The 23,165-nt window shown below is 40.2% G+C and overlaps 2 protein-coding genes across 14 annotated transcripts in view; both read left to right on the top strand.

Annotated features, from left to right (window-relative positions):
• Positions 1–23,165, top strand: part of unc13bb (unc-13 homolog Bb (C. elegans)) — an 807,248-nt gene that overhangs the window by 538,669 nt on the left and 245,414 nt on the right. For all 13 annotated transcript variants that reach the window (XR_015074481.1, XM_085972924.1, XM_085972914.1 and 10 more), the window contains 2 exons: positions 9,418–9,470; positions 20,933–21,011. Coding sequence is in view for 12 of the 13 variants with exons in the window: in XM_085972924.1 (XP_085829050.1) it covers positions 9,418–9,470; positions 20,933–21,011 (132 nt within the window). In the remaining variant the exon portion in view is untranslated. The remainder of the gene's footprint in view (positions 1–9,417; positions 9,471–20,932; positions 21,012–23,165) is intronic.
• Positions 1,166–7,395, top strand: LOC147123432 (uncharacterized). Its single transcript, XM_085972946.1, has one exon. It carries the CDS (start codon positions 2,696–2,698, stop codon positions 5,234–5,236), a length of 2,541 nt encoding a protein of 846 aa, XP_085829072.1. The 5' UTR covers positions 1,166–2,695; the 3' UTR covers positions 5,237–7,395.

Below are 23,165 nucleotides of genomic sequence, written 5' to 3'. Positions count from 1 at the left end.
TCCTGCAGGACCATGTTGGCTGCTGGTGTAAATTCACAATAAAAGGTGATTTTTTTTGCTGTATTTCAAAGTATTGCTGTACTACTTTATTTCTCTTTTTTATCTCTCCCCTTCCTGCCTTTTCCCTTTCTCTTCTCTCCCTCCCCACTTTTTTGCTTCCCTTCCTTCTCCTCCTCCTTGCCCAACCATTCCCTCTTGCCCTCCACTCTTTTCCTTCCATTTCTTTCTCTTCTCACCTTTTTCTTTCTCTCCCCCTCTCCTCCCCACTCGCTCACCTGCCTGCATGCTCTCTTCCTCTTATGCGTGTGCTCTCCCCCTTCTCCCCATCTTTCCTCCTTTCCCTCTCCCCTTTCTTCCTTCCCCTTCTTTGTTAGTCTTCTCCCCCAACTCTTTCTTTCGTTGCTCTCTTTTCTCTGTCTCTTTTTTTCTCTCTCCTTCCCCCATCCTTGATTCATGGGGATAACCCAGAAGCTCTGAGTAATAGTAGCGTATGGTATTGTTACCATTATAGAAGCAACTACGCAGAATTATGGAGCATTGAACTGCCAGGATTTAATCAGTTTTGGTAAATGGAGACTGGGGACTGATGGCATATTTCCAGCAATTCAAGGAGGAGATTTCTTTGGTCAAACAGATTTACTCATTAACATTTTTCTGTGGGTGAGTTTGTGATATCTAGTCCCACCAATCCATCATAAAATTTAATTCTGTAGTTGCTGGTTATGCGTAGTGGCCCAGGAGCAATATATCTGCTGAAGCCTATAGTAAGGGGGAGGTTGGCCATAGTATGAATACCACAAGTCTGTGCTACTTTACTTCATAATTCAGTAGATAAAATGGATTTTACACAGGACCATGTTTACTGTGTTACCTTCAAAAAAAATCCTCTAACTAATTTGGAAGGAATGGTCAAGGGGCTAAATATTTACCACTCCCAGTATTTGTGCCCTACATTATCTTCCATAAACTCTGTTCATGTAAATGCTTCAAATCACATATAATTTTAATTTATACTGTAGAATATATTTAGACTGTTAAATATTTTCTTAAAAAGAAAATGTGTTCATTTATGAATTTTTAAGTATAAATTAAAATAACATTTTGAATTCCATAACTGACTTAATCCTGTCACAACATTTAAAAATATTTTATTTACATATTTTATTCATCTTTCAGTTTTCCTAAGTTGCGTGCAAGTTATATATATTGCACTTGATCTCCCCAGAGGATCTTCTAAATGGAATGAGATTCAAAAAGTGAAATATTTGGTGTGCTACGTAAGAACAGATGGTCGACAAAATTAACATTTTGAATATTTTGTTTTTAATGATATGATGTGAGAAAGGCAGAGAAGCTTTCAGACACACGGTTGGATTCAGTATTAGTCTGTGCTGCTGGCACTTCATCAGTACATGCTTGGGGGAGAAATAATTTCTGCTCTGAAAGTTGGTAACCTAGGTCATTAATGGAGACTTAGACTGTGCTGATTAGAAATAAGGACTTGGAAGGTAAATTTATTTTAATTTTTCCAGCAATCAGCCATAATAAATGGTCAATCCACTTTAACACCTATCATCCTCATTTACCAGAAGCTATTTTTAGCATGTTTAAAAGGAATGAATAGATTTTTTTTTTCTGTGCATTGCATCTGTTTGCTTATTAGGACATTGTTTAATTTTATTCTGAATTAAATGATTTATGAAAAGGATTATCTGAAAGAAACGGAGTTAATATTTAGTGCTGTATTATGAGGGAATTGAATTGAATTAACTTGTAAGAATGAAGCAGCATTGCTTTAGATGACAATGTACAGTATTCCTTTTTATAATCTTATTCTAACTGTATAAAGGTGTACTTTTTAGTGAAAATATCCCAAATCAAAAGAATGGTATTCCTTTTAAAAAGTATTGCCCCCTCATTCCTCCACTTTTAAAGGTGTTTTGGGTAACAGTTCTGCTAACACAGCCCTAGCTTAGCTAGTTCCACTTAATTGCAGTGACGGACACAAACCTGTTGCCATCCCACATGTTATTTAAGGAACGAGGCCAGGCTTCAATTTGACTTGGGTCACCTTGCCCATTTAACACTATGGCAGGGCAGCAGGAGTACTCCTCTATTTAGAATTACACCCTCTTTGCACCCCTTCCCCCAAATGGCAAGGTTTCTTTCATTGTGTTTTGTTGGCAGAATTGCCATTAGGACATGCTGCTCCTTTAAGGAATAGTAAACGTATTAACACTTCAGAAAGGTTGCACCTTTGTTAGAAACATTTTTCTAAGCCAGGTCACAATGTACTCAACTTGTTTATATTTTTGTCTTCGTCTTCTATCAGTTGTTTAATTTATGACTTTTCTGTTTCTATAGTGCTGCTTTATGCCTATGTGGAAGTGTACATTGTATTTTCAACCACCCCCAACAAAAACATTAAGAAGAAAAGGTTGGGGATGTTAAATGTGTACAATTCACTTAAACTCTCTGCATTTATTGGTAACTGTCTATGTAACCAGACACATTATGGAATAATGGCCTCCATGTTCTAGTTCTAAACATAGTGTACGATGTTTTCCAGAAAGAAATATACAAATTAGAAGGAAAAAAAGTATGTTGCTATTGCTGTTAAATACAAATGTAAGGCTAAGGCCCTAAAGTAAGAAAAAAACAAAAAAATCCACTTTTTATTTGGTCTGAGAGACAAATGCAGAAAATGTTACATTATGGTAGAGTTTTTAATCTGTCCAAAAATCACCAACCTCCTTCTGTTGAAATTGAAACAGATATGTTTGTGTGTAGCCTCAAGTCAGACAATCCAAAGGCTACGGATTCCACCTTTGAAAGAACTGATTCCAATTTACTTCCCCAAAAAAGTGACTTGACTGCAATAGATTGGTGTAAGAAGGAGCAGAAAATGAATGGAAATGATTGTCCAAAAGACCAAGATGCAGTCAAACAAAATGAGACAGACCTTCCGAATAAAGAGTTGACAGACAATCTGTCATGGGTCAATAATTTTCAAAGTCTTTGCAATAAAGATCTGGTTGAAAGTCTAAGTGATGACAATATGTTAACTTATATTACGGTTCACAAAAATGAAGATAATAAAGCTGTTGCTGCTTATAGCTGTCCCTTACAGAATGAATATGTTTCACACCAGCCAGAGGGTATTGTTGAACTTATATTTAAGGAGTTACAGGGAATTAATCGAATACAAGAAGAAATTGCAGATTTACTGAGACATTTGACTTCATTAAAAGCATCTGTAGATGAAGTGTCCAGTTGTTTAGATGCAGTATTCATTGAAATAGAGTGTCTGAGGAATGGCTTGCAGGCATCAAGTGGTTTGTGTGGGCTAGACAGAAACATGAACATCCAAGAAGACTTGCTGTTGTACTTCTACAATATTCCTGAAGAAGCAGATAAAAACCCAGAAGATACAATTAATAGTCATTTGTCAAATAATTATTATTTTGAAGGCATTAAACAGCTGCTGCATATCAAAGAAGCTTATCGATTGGATTTAATGAGAAATGTGAGAGGGGAACCAAGACCTATCGTGGTAGCTTGTGCTAGCCCTGAATACTGGGATCTTATCTGTGAAAAATGTCACCAGTTGCAAAGCATGGGGATTGAAATTTCCACTTATACACCTTCTACAAAATACTGTCCTAATTCACTGACTTCAATGAAACCTTCAGAAGAGCTAGATTTGGAAGAGCACATGCGTGAAACCATCTGCATTTGTGAAGACACACTTAATGGATTAGAAAGTAGCTCAGAAGTTGAGTCATCTTTCACACTTAGAAAGACTGAAGAAGTTACAAAGATAAAAAGCTTGGCCAGTGGAGAAAAATGTTATCCTGGGAAGCCAGTTGAAGAATACGATTTGACGATCACCACCAAAGTTGTTGGGTTTTCTAATGCTTGTGTGACTGACCAGATCATAGATACCAACTGTTTACCTGGGATAGATACCAACTGTTTACCTGGGATAGATACCAACTGCTTACCTGGGATAGATACCAACTGTTTACCTGGGATAGATACCAACTGTTTACCTGGGATAGATACCAACTGTTTACCTGGGATAGATACCAACTGTTTACCTGGGATAGATACCAACTGTTTACCTGGGATAGATACATCAGGGACATCTGGACACTTAGTTGACTTTTTAGAATATCATGAAATGTCTTCAGAAGATTTGACTCTCTTGGAGCAAGGCTATCCTTGTCAGTGCCAACATTTCACGAAGGAGGACTATTGTCAGAAGCAAGAACATTATTTTATAATGAGCCCTGAAAATCAAACAGTGGAATCAATCTTGGATAAATTTCTTGTATCTACCAATCAAGTAGCAGAATTGCCCAATGGTGAGGTGAATGGCTATATCGAAACTTCGCAAAGTGATGCAGATATAAATTTATCGAGCACCATGTATATGGGAGAGAACTTAAGCAACTTTAATGACGACATGTTTGAAAATGATCAGTACCTTGGTTATCAGGAATGGAGCCATTTTTCAGAGCAAAGCTTTGATAACATAGGGACAGTTGGAGATCATGACCAAGAAAACATTCATTCAACAGATGTGAGGTTTAACCTGAAAAGGTTAGGGAGAAGGCTGTTAGATTTTAAATCTATCCTGAAGGAAGCATTTACAGGATTAGACAATACAAATTCACAGAATCATGAGGAGATGCTGGATGTCAACTCGCCTGACTTTAACAACTGGAATCTAGCAGAAAGTAATGATAACATAATATCCTACAGAAAGGAAGGTCTGGAGAGAGAAAATGGAAATAGCAGTAAAGATCCATTCAAGGACTCTGCAAAAGAAGTACATAACAGATTGATAGATGAAGTCTGTGCAGATCAAAAGTTACCCTTAGCTGATGGTTCCTTTACTTGTAACCAACCTGAAGTACTCAACTATTCACCACAGAACTCGTTAACTTGCAAGACTAGACAGTCTTTTGAAGATCAAGTGCTGCTGTCATTTTGTGGAGGACCAGAAATAGATGGCAACCGAGAAAAGGTAGTTTTACTAGCGCATACCCTTGAACACAGAGCCAGTATGCAACAGACAGTGTACAGCGATAAAGAACACTTAAATAAATGCCTGAATAATTTCAGAAGTGTTCTTGAGGAGAGACAACAAAGAGCCTTAAAAACGACGGAACGTAATGCCAACCAGAGGTATGCTGATCAACAAAAAGCAAGAGAACCAGGTATATGTTAAGAATGTACATACCAGCACTGAATATTAATCAGTTTTGTGTTAATTATGGTACTTTAATTGATTAGTTTTTTGGTGGGGGTTGAAACTTTATAAATAAATATTAAGGGGTTACAAGTTCGAGATTTTAATATAAATATAACTGAGACCAGTGACTAAAAATACACTAATTTACACATACACAATAAATTATCATACCTAAGGCTGCATTGACACTACAACTTTAGAATTGCTGCAAAATGTTTTCCAGAGCCATGATCTGAACTGACTCTGGAGATAGGCATTGTAACACTCCTCAGAGGAAGCAGTTTTATATTTTTTGTAGCTACAGTGCAGTATCAAGTCGGGTTTAAAAAGTGCACAGGGTGTCCGTTCGACATCCTGGGCATTCTTTAAGCCTAGCTGAAGTTACATCATTGTTTACATCATGATTGCAGGCACTCCCATCAGTGCACTGTAAAAAGAATTACATTTTAACTGCTAAGAGAGAAACATGAGTGTGCTTTAGCGTTACTGAGTTATAATGGTAGTTTTTATTTGTGACTGTTCTGTAATGATTCTGACATAAGGATGGCAAAATGATTTATTGCCGAGTGGGATGGATATTAAAGAGACCTAAATTAATCTTTTGCAAATTATCAACTAAAATGTTTGAGTCAGGTAAAAAGTTATGGCATCTTTACTACAGGCATCATTGATAACTAAATATTTGCTCCATGTTTTGTATAACATCCATTTAGTTTCAGCAGTTTTACAATAATAGTAACTAGTACTGATAGTGTAATTTTTTTATTTTCTAAAAAGGTGAATCATCTCCTATGGCATTGCAGTGTTATCACTAAAATTTCAATATAATATAATGGTGGGTATGTGATATTTTTGCACCATGTCTGCTTGAGCACATTTATATAGGGCATTTTGAGCTATATAACACTAGCGTGAAGAATTGGTAGTGGGGGTAAATTAAGGTATGAATTAGAGTATAATACAAGGAGTGTATTGCACAACAGTGAAATATTTGCATAATTGTAATGTTTCCTCTAGTGTATTGGTACCTAAAATGTGAATCACCTAACTAAACATATTCTTAATTCTTTTTTGTTATTTGTTCATGGGATGTGGGCGTCGCTGGCAAGGCCAACATTTATTGTGCATCCCTGGATTCCCTTGAGAAGGTTTAAAAAATATATATTTTTCATCTTTGATCTTTGTGCACCATGTTATCTCTTGCAAGAGAGCTGCTCAGGCAATTTGTTCCCAGTTATTTACTGGTCTATGACTGCTGCATAATAGGCATTTTATTTCCTTTTCTCTTTTGTGGAAGTACTTTATATCCACTCTACCTCCATGTAATGGCATAGATGAGATAGGAAACTTGTGGTTGTGAATCTGTAGTCTTTTGCTCCATGTCTTGTTACAGATTATTGAAATTCTGACATGTTGTGCCACCCTAAATCTATCAGTAGTCTAAAATAGGGCATCCTATTGGTAGTGAAGCCATGTGTTCTTGTTAACTTAGGCCTTCATTAGCATATATTGGTTATAAAACCTGTCCAGCTGAAAGTGTTTTCATTACACAATTTTTTATTGCCTGTAGCAAATTGCCATTAGCAATGGTTTCCCTTAAAAGCAAAATAACTTGTTTAAAAAAAAACCCTGTGAAGATGCAGAAATCTTTATGCAAATATATTTCCAGAATGATTGAGAGGAGTGGGACTAATTGGACAGCTCTTTCAAAGAGCTAGCACAGGCATAATGGGCCGAATGGCCTCCTTCAGTGCTGTACCATTCTATGATTCTGTGTATGGAGGGATTGGATTATGATGAGTGATTACATAAATTGGGTATGTTCTCATTGGAAAAGAGAAGGTTCAGTGGTTGCTATTGTTAGATTCTAAAAGAACTAGATAATGTTAGACCATGACGAGCTCTTTCACCTTGTCCAGAACAGTAGAACCAGAGGAGGCCCTCCAGGGGTGATAGAAGCCAAGTTTGCAGTCGGAGGCAATAATTAGCGGCAGGCGCTAAACTTTGCGCCCGGCCAATAATTGCGCCCCAAATGGGGCGATACCGAATTTCTCCCCCTCAATGTTTTCAAGGGGAGATTGGATAGGCAATTGAGGGAAATAAACTTGCAGGGCTACGGGAATAGAGCGGGGGAATGGGACTGACTGGATTGTTCTACAGAGAGCCGGTGTGGACTCAATGGGCCGAATGGCCTCCTTCTATGCCGTTATGACTCTATAATATTTTAGCTTTAGCTTTGTGAAGTTTTGGAATGTGAGGAATGATAATAGTAATTTCATTTGTTATCCTGCCTTGGTTAAGCTGAATAGCATTGTCAGTACAATGCGATAGGCTAGCAGCAACCTGGTAAATGTAGAAAAAAAAATTAGTGGTATTATTTCCTACTGGTCAAAATTAGAAAAAATAGCTTAAATTAATTTAACTGAGCAATTACGTAAATATCAATACTTCACCCGTAACAAAAGCTTTAAAAATATATGTGGCAGCATAAATGTCTGAAGTGTGGCATGACATTCCAACGGTCTGTCATAGTAGGTCGACTTGAGTTTTGACGCCCTATTCCTCACGTGGTGGATACTTTTTAAGAGGGAGGCCTGAGCAAAAACTGGACTCCTGCATACTGAGTGGAGGTGAAGTTCGAAAGGTGAGTCATCCCAGATTACACATCAGACTGCCTAAATTCAGGCCAGCCTTGATAGCAGAAACCTGAAACCAGTTTGTCCTCGCTGTGTGGAAGAAAGAAAGAATAAAATGCATCCAAATAGGGGAAAAAATGTTCCTTGCATAGCAGTTTTGTGAATCTTTGACTATTATGCCTGTGCACACTAACAATATTTTCCTTGCTTTTTATTTTGCAGAAGGGTGTACAGCAGAGCTGCAGGTTAAAATATTTCCAATTACTAAATTTCTGCAACAAGGGATCCAGATATTATTATAATCTTGTTCTGGCTACAACTGCATGTCTTTTTGTCACTGCATTGCTAGTTAACATCACTTCATTAAAATGTGAAAAAGTCATTTTTTTTTAAATTGCATAATTCAGAGTTATCAAAGAACCTGCTTAATGCTGATTGAACTCACAAAAAGTGCATGTTTTATTAATTTCTGCAAACACTTATGTAAGTGAGTGATATCTATAAACACTCTAAATTAAAAATGTTGTTTTATTTAAGCCATTACCTAATTTTACTGATGAAGCTCAATGTATTTATCATGCACAGTGTGTAGTGCAAATTCTTTTTTTCCGTCAGCTAGAAAAAAATATTCTCTTCTGCACCATTATTACTCAAGGTGGATTTGAGTGCTGTACAGCTCAGTAGGGGGATTGGGAAAAAAAGTTTACATATACAAAGTCTGGGCCCACAAATGGCATCTCAGCCTTTTGGTACAGATGAGTCTAAAAAGAAGGTGGCATAGGGCAGAGATTGCTAACTTGTGCGTCATGTAAAGGATTGAGCTACAAAATGACGCCTATTCAAAGCTGAATTTTTTTTAAAAAAGAAACGGCTTACAATTTCTAGGAAAGAAAGGGAGAATAGTCAACATTTAACAGCTTTGACCCCACCCAGTGACCCAGATAGAGAATGGGGATGCCGATGTGTATGCATGCTGAGAGTGCATGCAAATCACAATTTACAGTTACAATTTTTGATCACAGTGCAGCAATTAATAAAATAAACCTTGTGTGTTGTGGAGCAGCTGGGAACTGGTGTAACCTGTTTTAACAGGTATACAGTCAGGCTCTTCATCCTTTACTAAACTCATACTGAACATACAAAAAAATTGAACAATTTGTTCTTTACAATTTATTTTCTGTCATGGCAAACCTGTAGATTTGGAATATTATTGAAATGTTGTGTTTGATGACAGCGTATTTGGTTGAAACATGTTCAATTTTCAATGAACAAACCCTTTCATTTCCAGTGTACTAAGGAAATTTTACAACTCCCCCATTCATTATACCTACCATTCCCTTTTGTCGTTTATGATTATTATTGTCGCTGTGTTTCAACACAGACATTTGTGTTTTGGTGCATTTGGAAACAGGATACAATAACATGAGCTGATCTGTTTAGTAAATATATTTGTCTGAATAATTTGTGACCAAATTTGCATTTCTTAAATGTTTGTTCCTCTTTTTTTTTTAAAAACATTAGGCTCAACTTGGGGGTGATGGAGATCCATCAAAAACACCTTGGTTTGAAGGAGGGTAAGTAATTCCTCTGTTGTCCACAGTAAGTAATGTAGTATGGAAGCATCTGTCAACCAATAAAATAATTCCAAAGCTGTTGAAGTGATCTTTTATGGCTGTCAAGTCCTGTTATTGATTCTTTCCAGATAAAATCAAGATTTACATGAAGAAACCACACATTTCACTTAACGCATAGTACGCAATAAAGCTTCTAAAATTTAGAAATGACCTTTCACAAATTAATGATGCCACATAAATGGCCACACCTTGTGAACTGTACTTGTACATGTCAGAGAGAGCTGTCTTCATTGCTTCTGTTAAGAACATAAGAATATAAGAAATAAGAGCAGGAGTAGGCCATACGGCCCTTCGAGCCTGCTCCGCCATTCAATAAGATCATGGCTGATCATCAACCTCAACTCCGCTTTTCCGCTCGATCTCCATATGCCTTGATTCCCCTAGATTCCAAATATCTATCTATCTCAGCCTTTGAATATACTCAAAGACTCAGCATTCACAGCCCTCTGGGGCAGAGAATTCCAAAGATTCACAACCCTCTGAGTGAAGAAATTCCTCCTCATCTCAGTCTTAAATGGCTGACCCCTTATCCTGAGACTATGCCCCCTAGTTTTGGACACTTCAGCCAGGGGAAACAACCTCTCGGCATCTACCCTGTCAATCCCCTTCAGAATCTTGTATGTTTCAATGCGATCACCTCTCATTCAACAAAAACAACAACTTGTATTTTTATATAGCGCCTTTAATGTAGTAAAACGTCCCAAGGCGCTGCACAGGAGTATTTTAAGACAAATAAAATTGACACCAATCCACATAAGGATAAATTAGGGCAGGTGACCAAAAGCTTGGTCAAAGAGGTAGGTTTTAAGGAGCGTCTTAAAGGAGGAAAGAGAAGTAGCAAGGCGGACAGGTTTAGGCAGGGAAGGTTGAGCGATTATAATCAGGGATCATCAAGAGGTCAGAATTAGAGAAGCGCAGCTATCTCGGGGGGGGCGGGGTTGTGGGGCTGAAGGATTACAGAGATAGGAAGGGGCGGCGAGGCCATGGAGGGATTTGAAAACGAGGATGAGAATTTTGAAATCGAGTGCTGCTAAACCGGGAGCCAATATAGGTCAGCGAGCACAGGGGTGATGGGTGCGAGTTAGGACACGGGCAGCCGAGTTTTGGATGACCTCAAGTTTACGTAGGGTGGAATGTGGGAGGCCAGCCAGGAGTACGTTGGAATAGTCAAGTTCTTCTAAACTCCAGAGAGTATAGGCCCATTCTACACAATCTCTCATCATAGGACAGCCCTCTCATCCCAGGAATCAATCTAGTGAACCTTCGTTGCACCGCCTCCAAGGCAAGTATATCCTTCCTTTAGATAAGGAAACCAAAACTGTGCACAGTACTCCAGGTGTGGTTTCACCAAGGCCCTGTACAATTGTAGCAAGACTTCCTTACTCTTATACTCCAACCCCCTTGCAATAAAGGCCAACATGCCATTTGCCTTCCTTATTGCTTGCTGTACCTGCATGCTAGCTTTCTGTGTTTCTTGCACGAGGACACCCAAATCTCTCTGAACACCAACATTTGAAAGTCTCTCACCATTTAAAAAATATTCTGTTTTTCTATTTTTCCTACCAAAGTGAATAACCTCACATTTCCCTACATTATTCTTCATCTGCCACCTTACTGCCCACTCACTTAGTCTATCTATGTCCCTTTGCAGACTCGTTGTGTTCTCCTCACAGCTTAATGTCCCACCTAGCTTTGTATCATCAGCAAACTTGGATACATTACACTCGGTCCCTTCATGTAGGTCATTAATATAGATTGTAAATAGCTGAGGCCCCAACACTGATCTTTGCGGCACCCCACTAGTTACAGCCTGTCAACCTGAAAAAGATCCGTTTATCACTACTCTCTGTTTTCTGTCTGTTAACCAATCCTCTATCCATGCTACTATATTACCCCCAACATGAGCCCTAATCCTGTGTAATAACCTTTTATGCGGCACCTTATAGAATGAGTTGCACATAACACCTAGATCAGGGATGGTTTACCATAGAAATGTAGGTTACCACAGCATGGAATTTTCATGGTATCAGATACTTCCAAGCAACCCCGGAAACATCTGACACTCTGCAGTTCACACATCTGTCAAGGAAGTAACAACTGTTACGTTTGCAGGGGGCAACATCTTCATGACTTTTCCTGTGGAAGGTTGCACCAGCTGGGCAGGGCATACAAATTTCATCAGATGACGGTGTTCCCTTGAGCGCAAAGTGTAGCACGTGGTATCCATGTGGGTAGCCGGGCTCTTCATAATCAACCCTTCATGAAGGTGAAAGGATTACACTCAATTTGTGTTCAGGTGGTATCTGACCATAGAAACTTTGATTATGTCAGTGGCCGTTATCCAGGAAGCAGTCATGTAGTCTTCATTGTACGGCATTCCTTTCTGCCCACATTATTTGAAGGGGTAAAAGCACTGGATGGATAGTTCTTAGAACAGAGCTATCCTCTGTATCCATGGCTCTTGACCCCACTGAGAAACGCTAAAACAGCAGGGGAGCACCTTGGCCTGTATATCTCAACATCTGTTTGCTATTCCTCGACTGCCATTTCCACCTCTATGAAACTGCTCCATGCAGCTTAAACACAATGAAAGTATGTATTGGAGCAACTGGAGAGGAACTTGAAAAGGGAGGGGGGGGGAGATCCAGTTGTCGTGGTCCATGTTGGGACCAATGACATAGGGAAGAAAAGGGAGAGGGTCTTGCTAAGGGAATATGAAAAGTTAGGAACTAAATTTTAAAAAAACAGGATCTCACGGTTGGTAATCTTGGTATTACTACCCAAGCCATGTCTAATTGGCATAGGGATAGGCAAATCGGGAAGGTGAATTTATGGCTGAAAGACTGGTGTGGGAAGGAGGGCTTTCATTTCATGGGACACTGGGACAGGAGGAGCCGTACCACTGGGACAGGCTCCACCTGAACTGGAGTGAGACTAGTATCTTCGCAGGAAGGATAAATAGGGCTGTCGATAGGACTTTAAACTAGTAAGAAGGGGGGATGAATCTGGTGAAAATAACAAGGTTAATATAAGCAGTGAGGGAAAAAATACAGTTATAAAACAGAAGTATAAAAGGATTGTTAAAAATGAAGTAAAAGGAACAACTACTGAAGATGAATTAAACTGCCTGTACAGCAATATGCACAGCATCCAAAATAAAACACGAGAATTGGAGGCAATAATCTGTAGCGTGGAACCAGATATAGTATGAATAACTGAAACATGGCTACATAAAGAACAGAACTGGCAATCAAATATTGCAGGTTATAATCAGAAGGGATATGGAAGGAAGAAGGGGGCCGGGGGTGGAGCAGCTCTACTAATTAGTGATAACAATGACAGTAGAAAAAAGGGGCATAACTAATAGAAGGTTAGAAATAGAATCCATATGGATTGAAATAAAAGATGATAAGGGATTGATCACGCTAATAGGGGTATACTACAGACAACCTAATAGCAGAAAGGAGGTGGAAGAAGAAATATGTAAGCAAATATGTGAAATGAGTAAAGGACATAAAATAATAATCATGGGAGATTTTAACTACCCCCAAATAAGCAGACAAGAGGCAGTGAAAGGGGTACAGGGAATGGAGTTTTTATAATGTGTGCAGGACACCTTTCTTAGTCCAACAAGGAGCACTGCTGGATCTATGGATCTAATAATGGAAAATGAACCAGAACAGAAAAGAGAAGTAAATGTAGGACAATATCTAGGCAATAGCTGTCAGAGGTGCCATTTTTCGGATGAGACATTAAACCGAGCCCCCGTCTTCCCTCTCAGGTGGACGTAAAAGATCCTACGGCACTATTTCGAAGAAGAGCAAGGAAGTTATCCCCGGTGTCCTGGCCAATATTTATCTCTCAATCAACATTACTAAAGCAGATCACAACATAATCAGGTTTCAGATAAAGATTGAGAAGGACATAAGTAAGATAAAGATCAAAGTAATAAATTGGAAAAGCTGATTTTAAGAGGATGAGAATGGAACTAGGGAAAATAAACTTGAAACATTTATTGACAAACAAAGAAATAGAACAGCAGTGGGAAACATTTAAAACAGTGATCAATAGAGTCCAGGAGAAATATATCCCACTAAAAAGCAAGAATAAGCTAGCCAGTAATGACACACCATGGACGAATAAAGAAATAAGGGCAAAATTGAAACTAAATAAAAAGGAGTACAATATGTACATAGACAAGAAAGGAGAGGGTGACAAAAGGGAATACCAAAAGGTTAGGAAAGAAGTCACAAAAACAATTAGGAAGCCAAAGAGAAACTACAAAATTAAATTATCAAAGAATATAAAAAGAAATAGTATAGTATAGTAGAGACACATAAATAACAAAAGAAAAATCAGGATAGGGATAGGGCCACTAATGGCTACACACCATAAACTCACATGTAATGACAGTGTAATGGCCAAAATATTAAATAATTACTTTGCCTCGGTACTTTTTAGGGAAACTAACATGGTGGGCATGACATTAGAAGAAGAGATCAAAAAGAATATAAAGACATTTAAGATAGAAAGGGGGAAGATAATTGATAAACTACTCAAACTTAGAGAGGATAAAATCTCTGGTGGATTGCATCTGCATATATTAAAAGAAATTAGGGAAGAGATGGCAGAGCCTCTATTAACACATATATAACAATTCATTAGAAAAGGGAATAGTGCCAAAGGACTGGCCAACAGTTAATGTGATTCCTGTATGTAAAATGGAAGATAGAGCAAGTCCAGGGAACTACAGACCAATTAGCTTACCGTTGGTGGTAGGAAAGATAATGGAATTCTTAATCAAAGATGTAATAGAAAAACATCTAGAAACTGAAAATATAATAGAGAAGTCAGCATGAATTCCAAAAAGGAAGGTCATGCTTGACCAACCATATTGAATTCTTTGAAGAAATAACAGAGAGGGTAGATAAGGGTAATGTAGTAGACATAATATATTTAGTTTTCCAAAAAGCCTTCGATAAGTAGACTCGTGACTAAGGTCAGAACATGTGGAGTCAGGGGAAAGGTAGCAGAATGGATAGCAAGCTGGCTTCAAAACAGAAAACAGAGTTGGGGTTAAAGGTAGTTACTCAGATTGGCAAATGGTGGGAAGTGGTGTTCCACAAGGATTGGTGCTGAGACCACTGTTATTCACCATTTACATAAAAAATTTAAACTCGGGAATCGGAAATACAATTTCAAAATTTGCGGATGACACCAAATTGGGTGGTGTCGTTAATATAAAGGAGGACTGCGAGAAATTATAAGAAGACATTAATAAACTTGCAGAATGGGTGTGTAATTGGCAAATGAACTTCAATATAGATAAGTGCAAGGTAATTAATTTTGGTAGGAAGAATAAGCAGGTCACATACTCCTTGGGAAATAAGTGTCTAAATGGTATAGAGGAACAGAGGTATCTGAGGGTACAGATATACAGATTACTAAAAGTAGCAACACAGTTTAATAAGGCCATAATAAAACAAACAAAGCACTGGGGTTGATTTCTGGAGTGATAGAATTGAAAAGCAGAAGTTATGTTAAACTTGTATAGAACCTTGGTTAGGCTACACTTGAAGTACTGTGAACAGTTCTGTTCTGTTCATATTATAAAAAGAATATTAAGGCACCGGAGAAGGTGCAAAAACGATTTACTTGAATGATACCAGAACTGAGAGGCTATACCTATCAGAAAAGGCTGAAGCTCTTTGCTCTAGAAAAGAGAAGACAAAGGGGTGAACAGATAGAGGTCTTCAAGATTATGAAAGGGTTTGATAGAGTAGACATAGAAAAGAAGTTTCCACTTGTTGATGAGACCAGAACTAGGGGCCATAAATATGAGATAGTCACTAATAAATCTAATAGGGAATTCAGGAAAAACTTCATCACCCAGAGAGTGGTTAGACTGTGGAACTCTACCACTAGGAGTAGCTGAGGCAAATAGTATAGATGCATTCAAGGGGAAGCTGGATAAGCACATGAGGGAGAAAGGAATATGTCGATGAGGTTAGATGAAGAAGAGAGGGAGGCTCGTGTGGAGCATAAACACTGGCATGGACCTGTTGGCCTGAATGGCCTGTTTCTATGCTGTAAATACTTTGTATAAAAGAAAGAGGCAACGGGGGGGGGGGGGGGAATTCGGTGGTGCTAACATTGTCGGGGCACTAATTTTAGCGCCCTGAAAAAGTTAGTGCCACTGCATCATAAATTCAGTAGTAGCTCCCCAAGCAGGAGGCGGGGCGCTACTGGAAGCGCTCCCCCTCCTTCTTGGGGCACTACCAGTGAATTTCGCGGCACTACGTGCAACAGTGCCACATGCGTCGGCATGTAGCGCCACATCATTGCAGACCTCCCTCCCCTGATTAAAGGGGAGGGGACTAGCACTGCGTGCACCGGGGCCCTGCTGGACCACCGAGGAGCGGGGTACCGGGAAAACAGCCCGGCACTCGAGGAGTGCCAGGCTGAGCGTTTGTGGCCGGCACCCCAAAGAAAAAAGCGGAAGGGGGCAGGTGCTGGCAGTCGGCCAAAAAAAAATGGCCGCCCGACACCTGCCCTTTAAGTAGTGCCATTGTGGCTGCATAAACACCACCCTGACCCTGTCGGACATATCGTTCGGTGATAGGTCAGGGGGCACAACCCAAGGTTGCGGTCAGGGGGCTGCGCCCGGCGATGATGTCATCGCCGGCGGCGTAGCGCCGCGGGACGCTACCAGCCACCTACCACTGCCGCTAACCTCCCACTGAATTTCGTGGGAGGTGTTAATGGCGCTGCGCCCGGGCACTAGGAGCTTTGCGAGCAACCCAATTTTCCCCCCAATGAGTTGTACAGAGTGCTTGAAATAGCATGCCCCAGCAGATGTGGCAGTTCCCAACTTAGGTTTGTGGCATGCTTGATGGGCCTCACAAAGAATGAACACACACACCTTTTTCTGTTTTCCTGATACCAGCACCCTTCTTTCTCATTTTTGACTAAGAATAAGGGACCCAGATAACTGTATTCACTCAGCTGGGGACCTCCTTCAGTCAAGTGTGCTACAGTCCATGTTCTCTGTGGAAGCTTTTCCTGTATCCGTTACCTATTCAAATTAGAGGGCAAAACTTACACAGCCCCCCACTCCCACACTATGGGTGCCATTGTGCCATACCAGGGGTGTGGGCAGCCCCGGTTTGATGATTGAATTTCTGAAAATTAATAAATTGACAAAATAATTTTAAACATGAATAATCACATTCATTAGACTCCCTAAAGTTACACTTAGTAAATCAGTGGTGTTAACAGTCATGGTTACAGAGATAGCTCTGTTCTCCCAAGAATCATCCACCTAGTGCTATATGTCCTACAAGTAATGCAGGCACAACAAAATGCTGTACAATGAAGCCATCATGTCTGCTTCCTCGATAATGACCACTGACCTTTTTATGGTCAGGTACCATCTGAATACGAATTGAGCGCAGCTCTTTTATCTTCATGAAGGTCATTGGGTTGATATGAAGGGCCCTGATGCTATATGGGTACCATGTGTGACTCCTTGCACTCAAGTGAACCCTGGCACCTGGTGAAATTTGTATATCCAATCCAGCCAATGCCATTTCTACAGGAAATGTCAGGAAAAATTTTTTTTGGGGTGGAAGCATCCAACAGCAATAAAGTTTGATATTTTGGTAATCTACACTTCTATGGAAAACCATCCCTGATCCAGATGTTACATTGTTGAGATTCACGTATCTCTGGTAAACAGGATCAAGTGCAAACCAATATGGTGGGTATATTGGCCTAGAAATTCAGTTGCCTTAGCGCCGCTTTTGAGGCGCTAGAGGGACTAGCGCCAGAGTTATGGCCAGTTTAAAAATTCCCTGGGGCCCTAAATCGGCGTTGCACCGGTAGCGCTGCGCTGGCACCGATGACGTCATCGGTGTGCGCAGCGTCCCGGTTGCCATGCCGACGGGCCCTAGCGCCGAAATTCAGTTGCGGCCGCCTCGCCCGTGGCAGCCGCAACTAAGACTCTGGCAACAGAGTCTTGCATGAGTTTGCGCTGGCGCATTAAAGGCCCCGCGGCGGCCGGCCGCTTTCCCGCCGGCCGCCTGCCCGCAGCTCCCTCCCCGGACTTCTCCCCCCTACCCCCCGGAACAGATGCAAGCCCGGCACTTGTCCGAGGTGCCGGGCTCATTTTTAGACAGATTTGCGCGGGCCGCGGCCGGGTGCAGGCAGCTCCTCCTTAACGGAAGGAGGAGGCCTGCACTTCCCGAGCCTGCCGCACCGCATCGGGTGCCGCAGCGCCGGAATTGCGGCGCGAAACGGCAGTTAGCGCCGATTTACCGCTGCAAAGACCCTTCAGTAGCGCCGGCAGCCGTTTGGGCGCGGCCCTGCTGAATTTTTGGCGCGCGCAGGGGGACTTAGCGCCGGCACTAACTTCCGGCGCTAAAGCCCTGGCTAAGCCAAAACCCAATTTCTAGGCCATTGTGTTTAATCAGAGTTTAGGACAGAATATAACACACTAGTAATACAGCAAAAACATACGACCGTGACAAGCAGCTGATATCGGACCCGATCGGACAGATGGCTGGCATGCGTAAACAGTTCTCTGGCTCCTGGTCTCTCTCTCTTTCTCTCGGGCCTTCGATGGCGAGCATGGGATCACTCTTAAAAGAGCGTTCGACCAGCTGTTCGGCTCTCTCTTCTGCAGTCTGTGTGCAAGCCCTTGGGGTGTCACTTTTTATTCTCTTTTTAGGGGTGGGCCTGAGGCCAAGTTATTGACAAGACCATTTAACCTATAGAGGTTCCTCCAAAACTTCATCAACCAATGACAGCTTAAGTTCTTTATCTTGGTGTTTGGATGAAAGCCCTCCCCAAAAGAAGGTCTCATTACTTCATCCAATTTATCTTTCTTGTTTTTACATTTTGAAGGTTCCTCCATTGGAATCCATCTTATCTCTTTTTACTCTCTCCCCCTTTTTCCCAGCAAGTACAAGGCCTGGCCCTGACCCTTTTAATCATGGCCCCAGCCAGAGCTGTCGCACATTAACCAGTCGCTATCTCACCTTCATCTAAGATGGATACCTTATCCTCCTCAAATTCCTTTCATTCTGTGTCTTTTCCTAATTAACTTTTAATTATCTTCACAAGCAGTTCTGCTGAACAAACTCCAAATTCTCTCTGTGGAGATTATAATATGGTTATTAGTAATAATGGAAGAAACATAGGCTGGGCCTTTACTGGCCAAATTAAAGCTACATTAACAAAGTCAAAACCCTAACTTACAAACAACAGATAACTAGCCTGGCAGGACCATCCTATGGGCCCCCATGTGGAATGTTTATGTTTCACCTAATCTAACGGATTAAAAAGACTGTCTCAAATTCTAATGCAAGCTTCCCAGGAAAACTAAATTTATCATTTAAAAGCCATATACATTTTTAGGCACCCCTAGTTTCTAACAACATGCAGGTGTTTGTGCAGCCTGTCTTGTGAAGCAGAAGCATTGAAGACAGCCCTCCTCTGAGATGTACATGTCGTTAAGGAATTCTTTCCCAGGGCCAGTGAATTCATCAGTTTCCCTTTTGGATAGGTGCCAGCATCATAAAAGAGCATTCCACTTCTACCATGGGGCAGTACCCCCCAGAGCACTTTTTCACGTGGTCATACGTGCCCCTATTCCCAAGGCAACTGTATTTGTGAACAGAAAAACCTAACATTCAATGAATCTGTAGCTGGTCTGTGAGTACAGGAACATAATTCTACACTTGGTTGCCCAATTAGTTACCATGATTCCTTTATCCTACAGTAGCCAATAGTTTCAGAATTATTTGAACAGACACAGAGACTGCAGAGATGGCGGCTGTGGGACCAAGGCTATGCACTGCAACCATGGTTGATGACACCACGTTGTAACTGAAGGGCAAGACCCGAGGAGAGGTGCAATGTGCCACATGCTTCTGGATGGGTGTGACTCGAGCACACCATCAGATTCATCAAGAAGCAATTCAGATACCTGGAAATGGGGGAAATACTGCAGTACCGCCCAGCCAAGATCTGTTCCCATGTGAGGAAGAATTGTGCTGGGCTATGCAAAGATGCTGTGTGTCACCTCCATCCATGTTTCCTCTGACACTGCAATTTATTGAAAGGTGATGCTTACCTCCAGAACTACCTTTTGCTGCAGAGCTTCCTGTAGCAGTACCTTCAAAGCAGTGGCACTGAAAGGAGTAGTTCTCACCTCTAGCCTGCTGCCAGTCATTGTTCCCCTGTAGTTGTAAGACAGCTTTAAGGGTGACTTTTAAAGCTGCTCATACCAGATGATCCAGCCCCTGACCCCAGTGTTGCTGACACTACATTATCTGTCTCATGGAGTATGGATAATTCTACTGTCCAAATTATTCTACTCTCTCAGCTAGAGTTGTAGGTCTGATGGTAAAAAAAATGAAAGGATCTTTTAGCTTGACAAAGTTTTTTTGAATAGAATGCATGCATCTTTAGTATACAAAAATGATGCTTTGCTCTGAATATGTAAATAACTCTTTTATTTGAATTATAAGATTCAGTTTCAGAATCTGACCTCTTTTGTGGAATACGGGTGCATTTATATGTGCAGGAAATGCAAATCTACAATTTTTTTATTCATTCTCAGGATGTGGGTGTTGCTGGCATTTATTGCCCATCCCTACTTGCCCTGGATACAACTGAACTACTTCATAGGGCAGTTAAGAGTGACCCACAGGAATCCCATACAGGCCAGACAGGTTAAGGACAGCAGGTTTCCTTTGCTAAAGGCCATTAGTGAACCAGTTGAGTTGCTACGACAAGCAGATAGCTTTATGGTCACGTGTTTTACTGATACAAACTTTTTATTTCCAGATTTATTTAATCAGAATTCAATTGAGAGTGGTGAGAATGTGGAACTCACTACCACATGGAGTGGTTGAGGCGTATAGCATAGATGCATTTTTGGGGAAGCTAGATAAGTACACGAGGGAGAAAAGAATAGAAGGATATATTGATAGGGTGAGATGAAGTAAGGTGGGAGGAGGCGCGTGTGAAGGATAAATACCTGCATAGACCCCTAACTTTTTCCAGCTCTGACGAAGGGTCACAGACCTGAAACGTTAACTCTGCTTCTCTCTCCATGGATGCTGCCTGGCCTACTGAGTGTTTCCAGCATTTTCTGTTGTTATACCTGCATAGACCTTTTGGGCTGAATGGCCTGTTTCTGTGCTGTAAGTTAAATGTAATTCTATCTAATTCTCAAACTGCCGTGGTAGATTTGAACTCACGTCCTCTGGATTATTAATTCAGGTCTCTGGATTACCCGTCCAGTAACATAACCACTAATCTACATGATCACATGTTCATACCTGATTTTCAAGGACTAAAGTTACAAGTCTGTATGCTGTTGGTGCCTTTTCTAGGACTGGAGGTGGGCTGTATGGTATTGACAGTATGCCAGACCTGCGAAAGAAAAAACCCATCCCACTTGTTAGCGATCTGGTAAGTCATTTTTTTCTCTTCCAATGAATTGTCTGTATGTTGGAGGATATATTAGATGCACTTGTGTTAGTTTTTGTTACTGCCATTGCTAATGCTCTCTGCTTTGTTTTTCCCTGTTGCTTTGCACTCAACAGGTGTGATCAAAATACTGGGATAATAGGAATAATTTGGTTGACATTAACTTAAGATTTTAGTCCATGTGCTTGTGGCCAGCTTAAGGGATGCCTTGTACCTGACAGGAGATTGCTTGAGCAGGAAATGCTACATACTTAAGTAGTGTGTTAGAGCATCTGGCAGTACCATACGGGTTTCTGTTCATGATGTCACTAGTTTAACACTTCTGCGGCAGTAACTTCATTCCCTTTTCCGCAACAGAACTGTTTGTTATTCTTTCAGCTACTTGAAGCTGTTCTGCTTATGTCTGTATACCAGCTCTGGAACGAAAGTCTAGATCTGACGCCTGTTTCAGTACCTGTGAGCCTATTGTCCTTTGTTGCCTATTTAATATATATCGTTGTACTTATTTCCATACTTCTTTACAAAACCTGTCAAATAAACAAAAATCTATTTGTTTAGTTAGTTTGTAAGATGTTCATCATAGTCCCATACGATGATTTGTGTAGTATTTGACTGCTCATACAGGTCTGTAGCCATAGTTGCTATACTGTTGCTTTAATGCAGGCTTTAAAACCGTCTTTTCAAACTAATATATGTATTGTTAATCTTTACATTAACAATATCGGTAATATGAGAAGAAAATTAGGATGATTTCACAATTTTAGGAAAATAATTAGGAAAAATTGATGTGAAAATACTGTCAAGCTATCATAGTGCTTCCATGGATCAGAAATAGAAAGTACAATACCCAAGTCAGTTGTGCTTAGCAACAATTTTAGTATCTTTTCCCTCAATTAAAGGTTAAGTAATCTTTTCTATGCCTTTGGAGCATGTTCAGATGATTTGCAAAAAACTAATATATGCGTATTGCAGATTCTTTAACCATGCTATTCCAAAGCCTCGTAACTAAGGCAACTTTTTAGAGAAATTGGTTTATATCTAGTGCATAGGGATATATTGCAATCAACTGCAGTGACATAACTAGGCTGCATACTAATATAATGTAAGTCAGGAAAATGACAAGTACATTTGGTGCTGAAATATGCCCTTATCTAATAAACTGGTGAAGAATTTTACTTTACAGACACAAAATGTTAATTGTAAAGATTATGTCACTTGTTTAATTCTAATACAATACTTTCTTCCAGTATGAAAATTGGAGGAAAAAAACAAAGGCCAAGATTTTTTAAAAACTAATAAAAACAAAATGCTAAGATTAAAAAAATAGCTGAAAAAAACAAAAGGCTAAGATAAAAAGAAAAATTGTGAATGCTAAAAATCTGAAATGAAAGGTAAAAATGCTGGAAATACACACCAGGTCAAGCAGCGCCTGAAAGAGAAAGCTAGGTTAACTTTTTAGGTGGAACACTTGAAACGTAACGGGGGTAATTTTCAACTTTGCTGACTGGGCAGTAAGCTGGTGGAGTGTATCGCCGCCCCTTTATAGAACTCACCCGATTTTCATTGCATTGGATTTAATGGAACAAATATCAGGCGGCTTCAATAAAGGGTGGGGGCGGAGGGGGAATCCACTTCACTGGGTTACTGGCTAGTCAGCAAAGTTTAAAATTATCACCAATCATACTCATTCAAATGCTGCTTGACCTCATTTTCTGATTTTTTTATGTCAGTTGTAGCACCTTTTATATCTGGGGTTCAAAATAAAGTTTTTTTCAGTATCTATTTGATATTCATTATATGTGCTTCTTTAAACTCCTTTTAACTTGGTCTTCTACCTTTGTATTAATGTGCTTCTGTGCTAGATCAGCTAAATATTGAACCTTTCCTCTCAGCTTGCTGCTCATTATGTTACAGATTGAAGAAATATTCTGCTGAGCTAAATATTGCTCACCTGCAGTTTTAAAGCAGAATGAAACTTATTTTATTGTAGGACAGAGCAATTTCAGAAATTGTTTAACGGAGTGGCCCAGATTTTGTGGTGGTAATGACGGAGAAACTGTCCGCATTCACCGTCATTACCCCTCTGAAACTGACAGCAACTTTAGGATTTAGCGCATGCGCAGAAAAAGGTGAATA

Source organism: Somniosus microcephalus, chromosome 2, assembly GCF_052327205.1.
Source record: "Somniosus microcephalus isolate GS21.2 chromosome 2, FLI_Smic_1.0, whole genome shotgun sequence".
Taxonomy (NCBI): Eukaryota; Metazoa; Chordata; class Chondrichthyes; order Squaliformes; family Somniosidae; genus Somniosus; species Somniosus microcephalus.
Note: the sequence above shows the minus strand (reverse complement) of the source record. Positions and strands in the feature narration are given on the sequence as shown.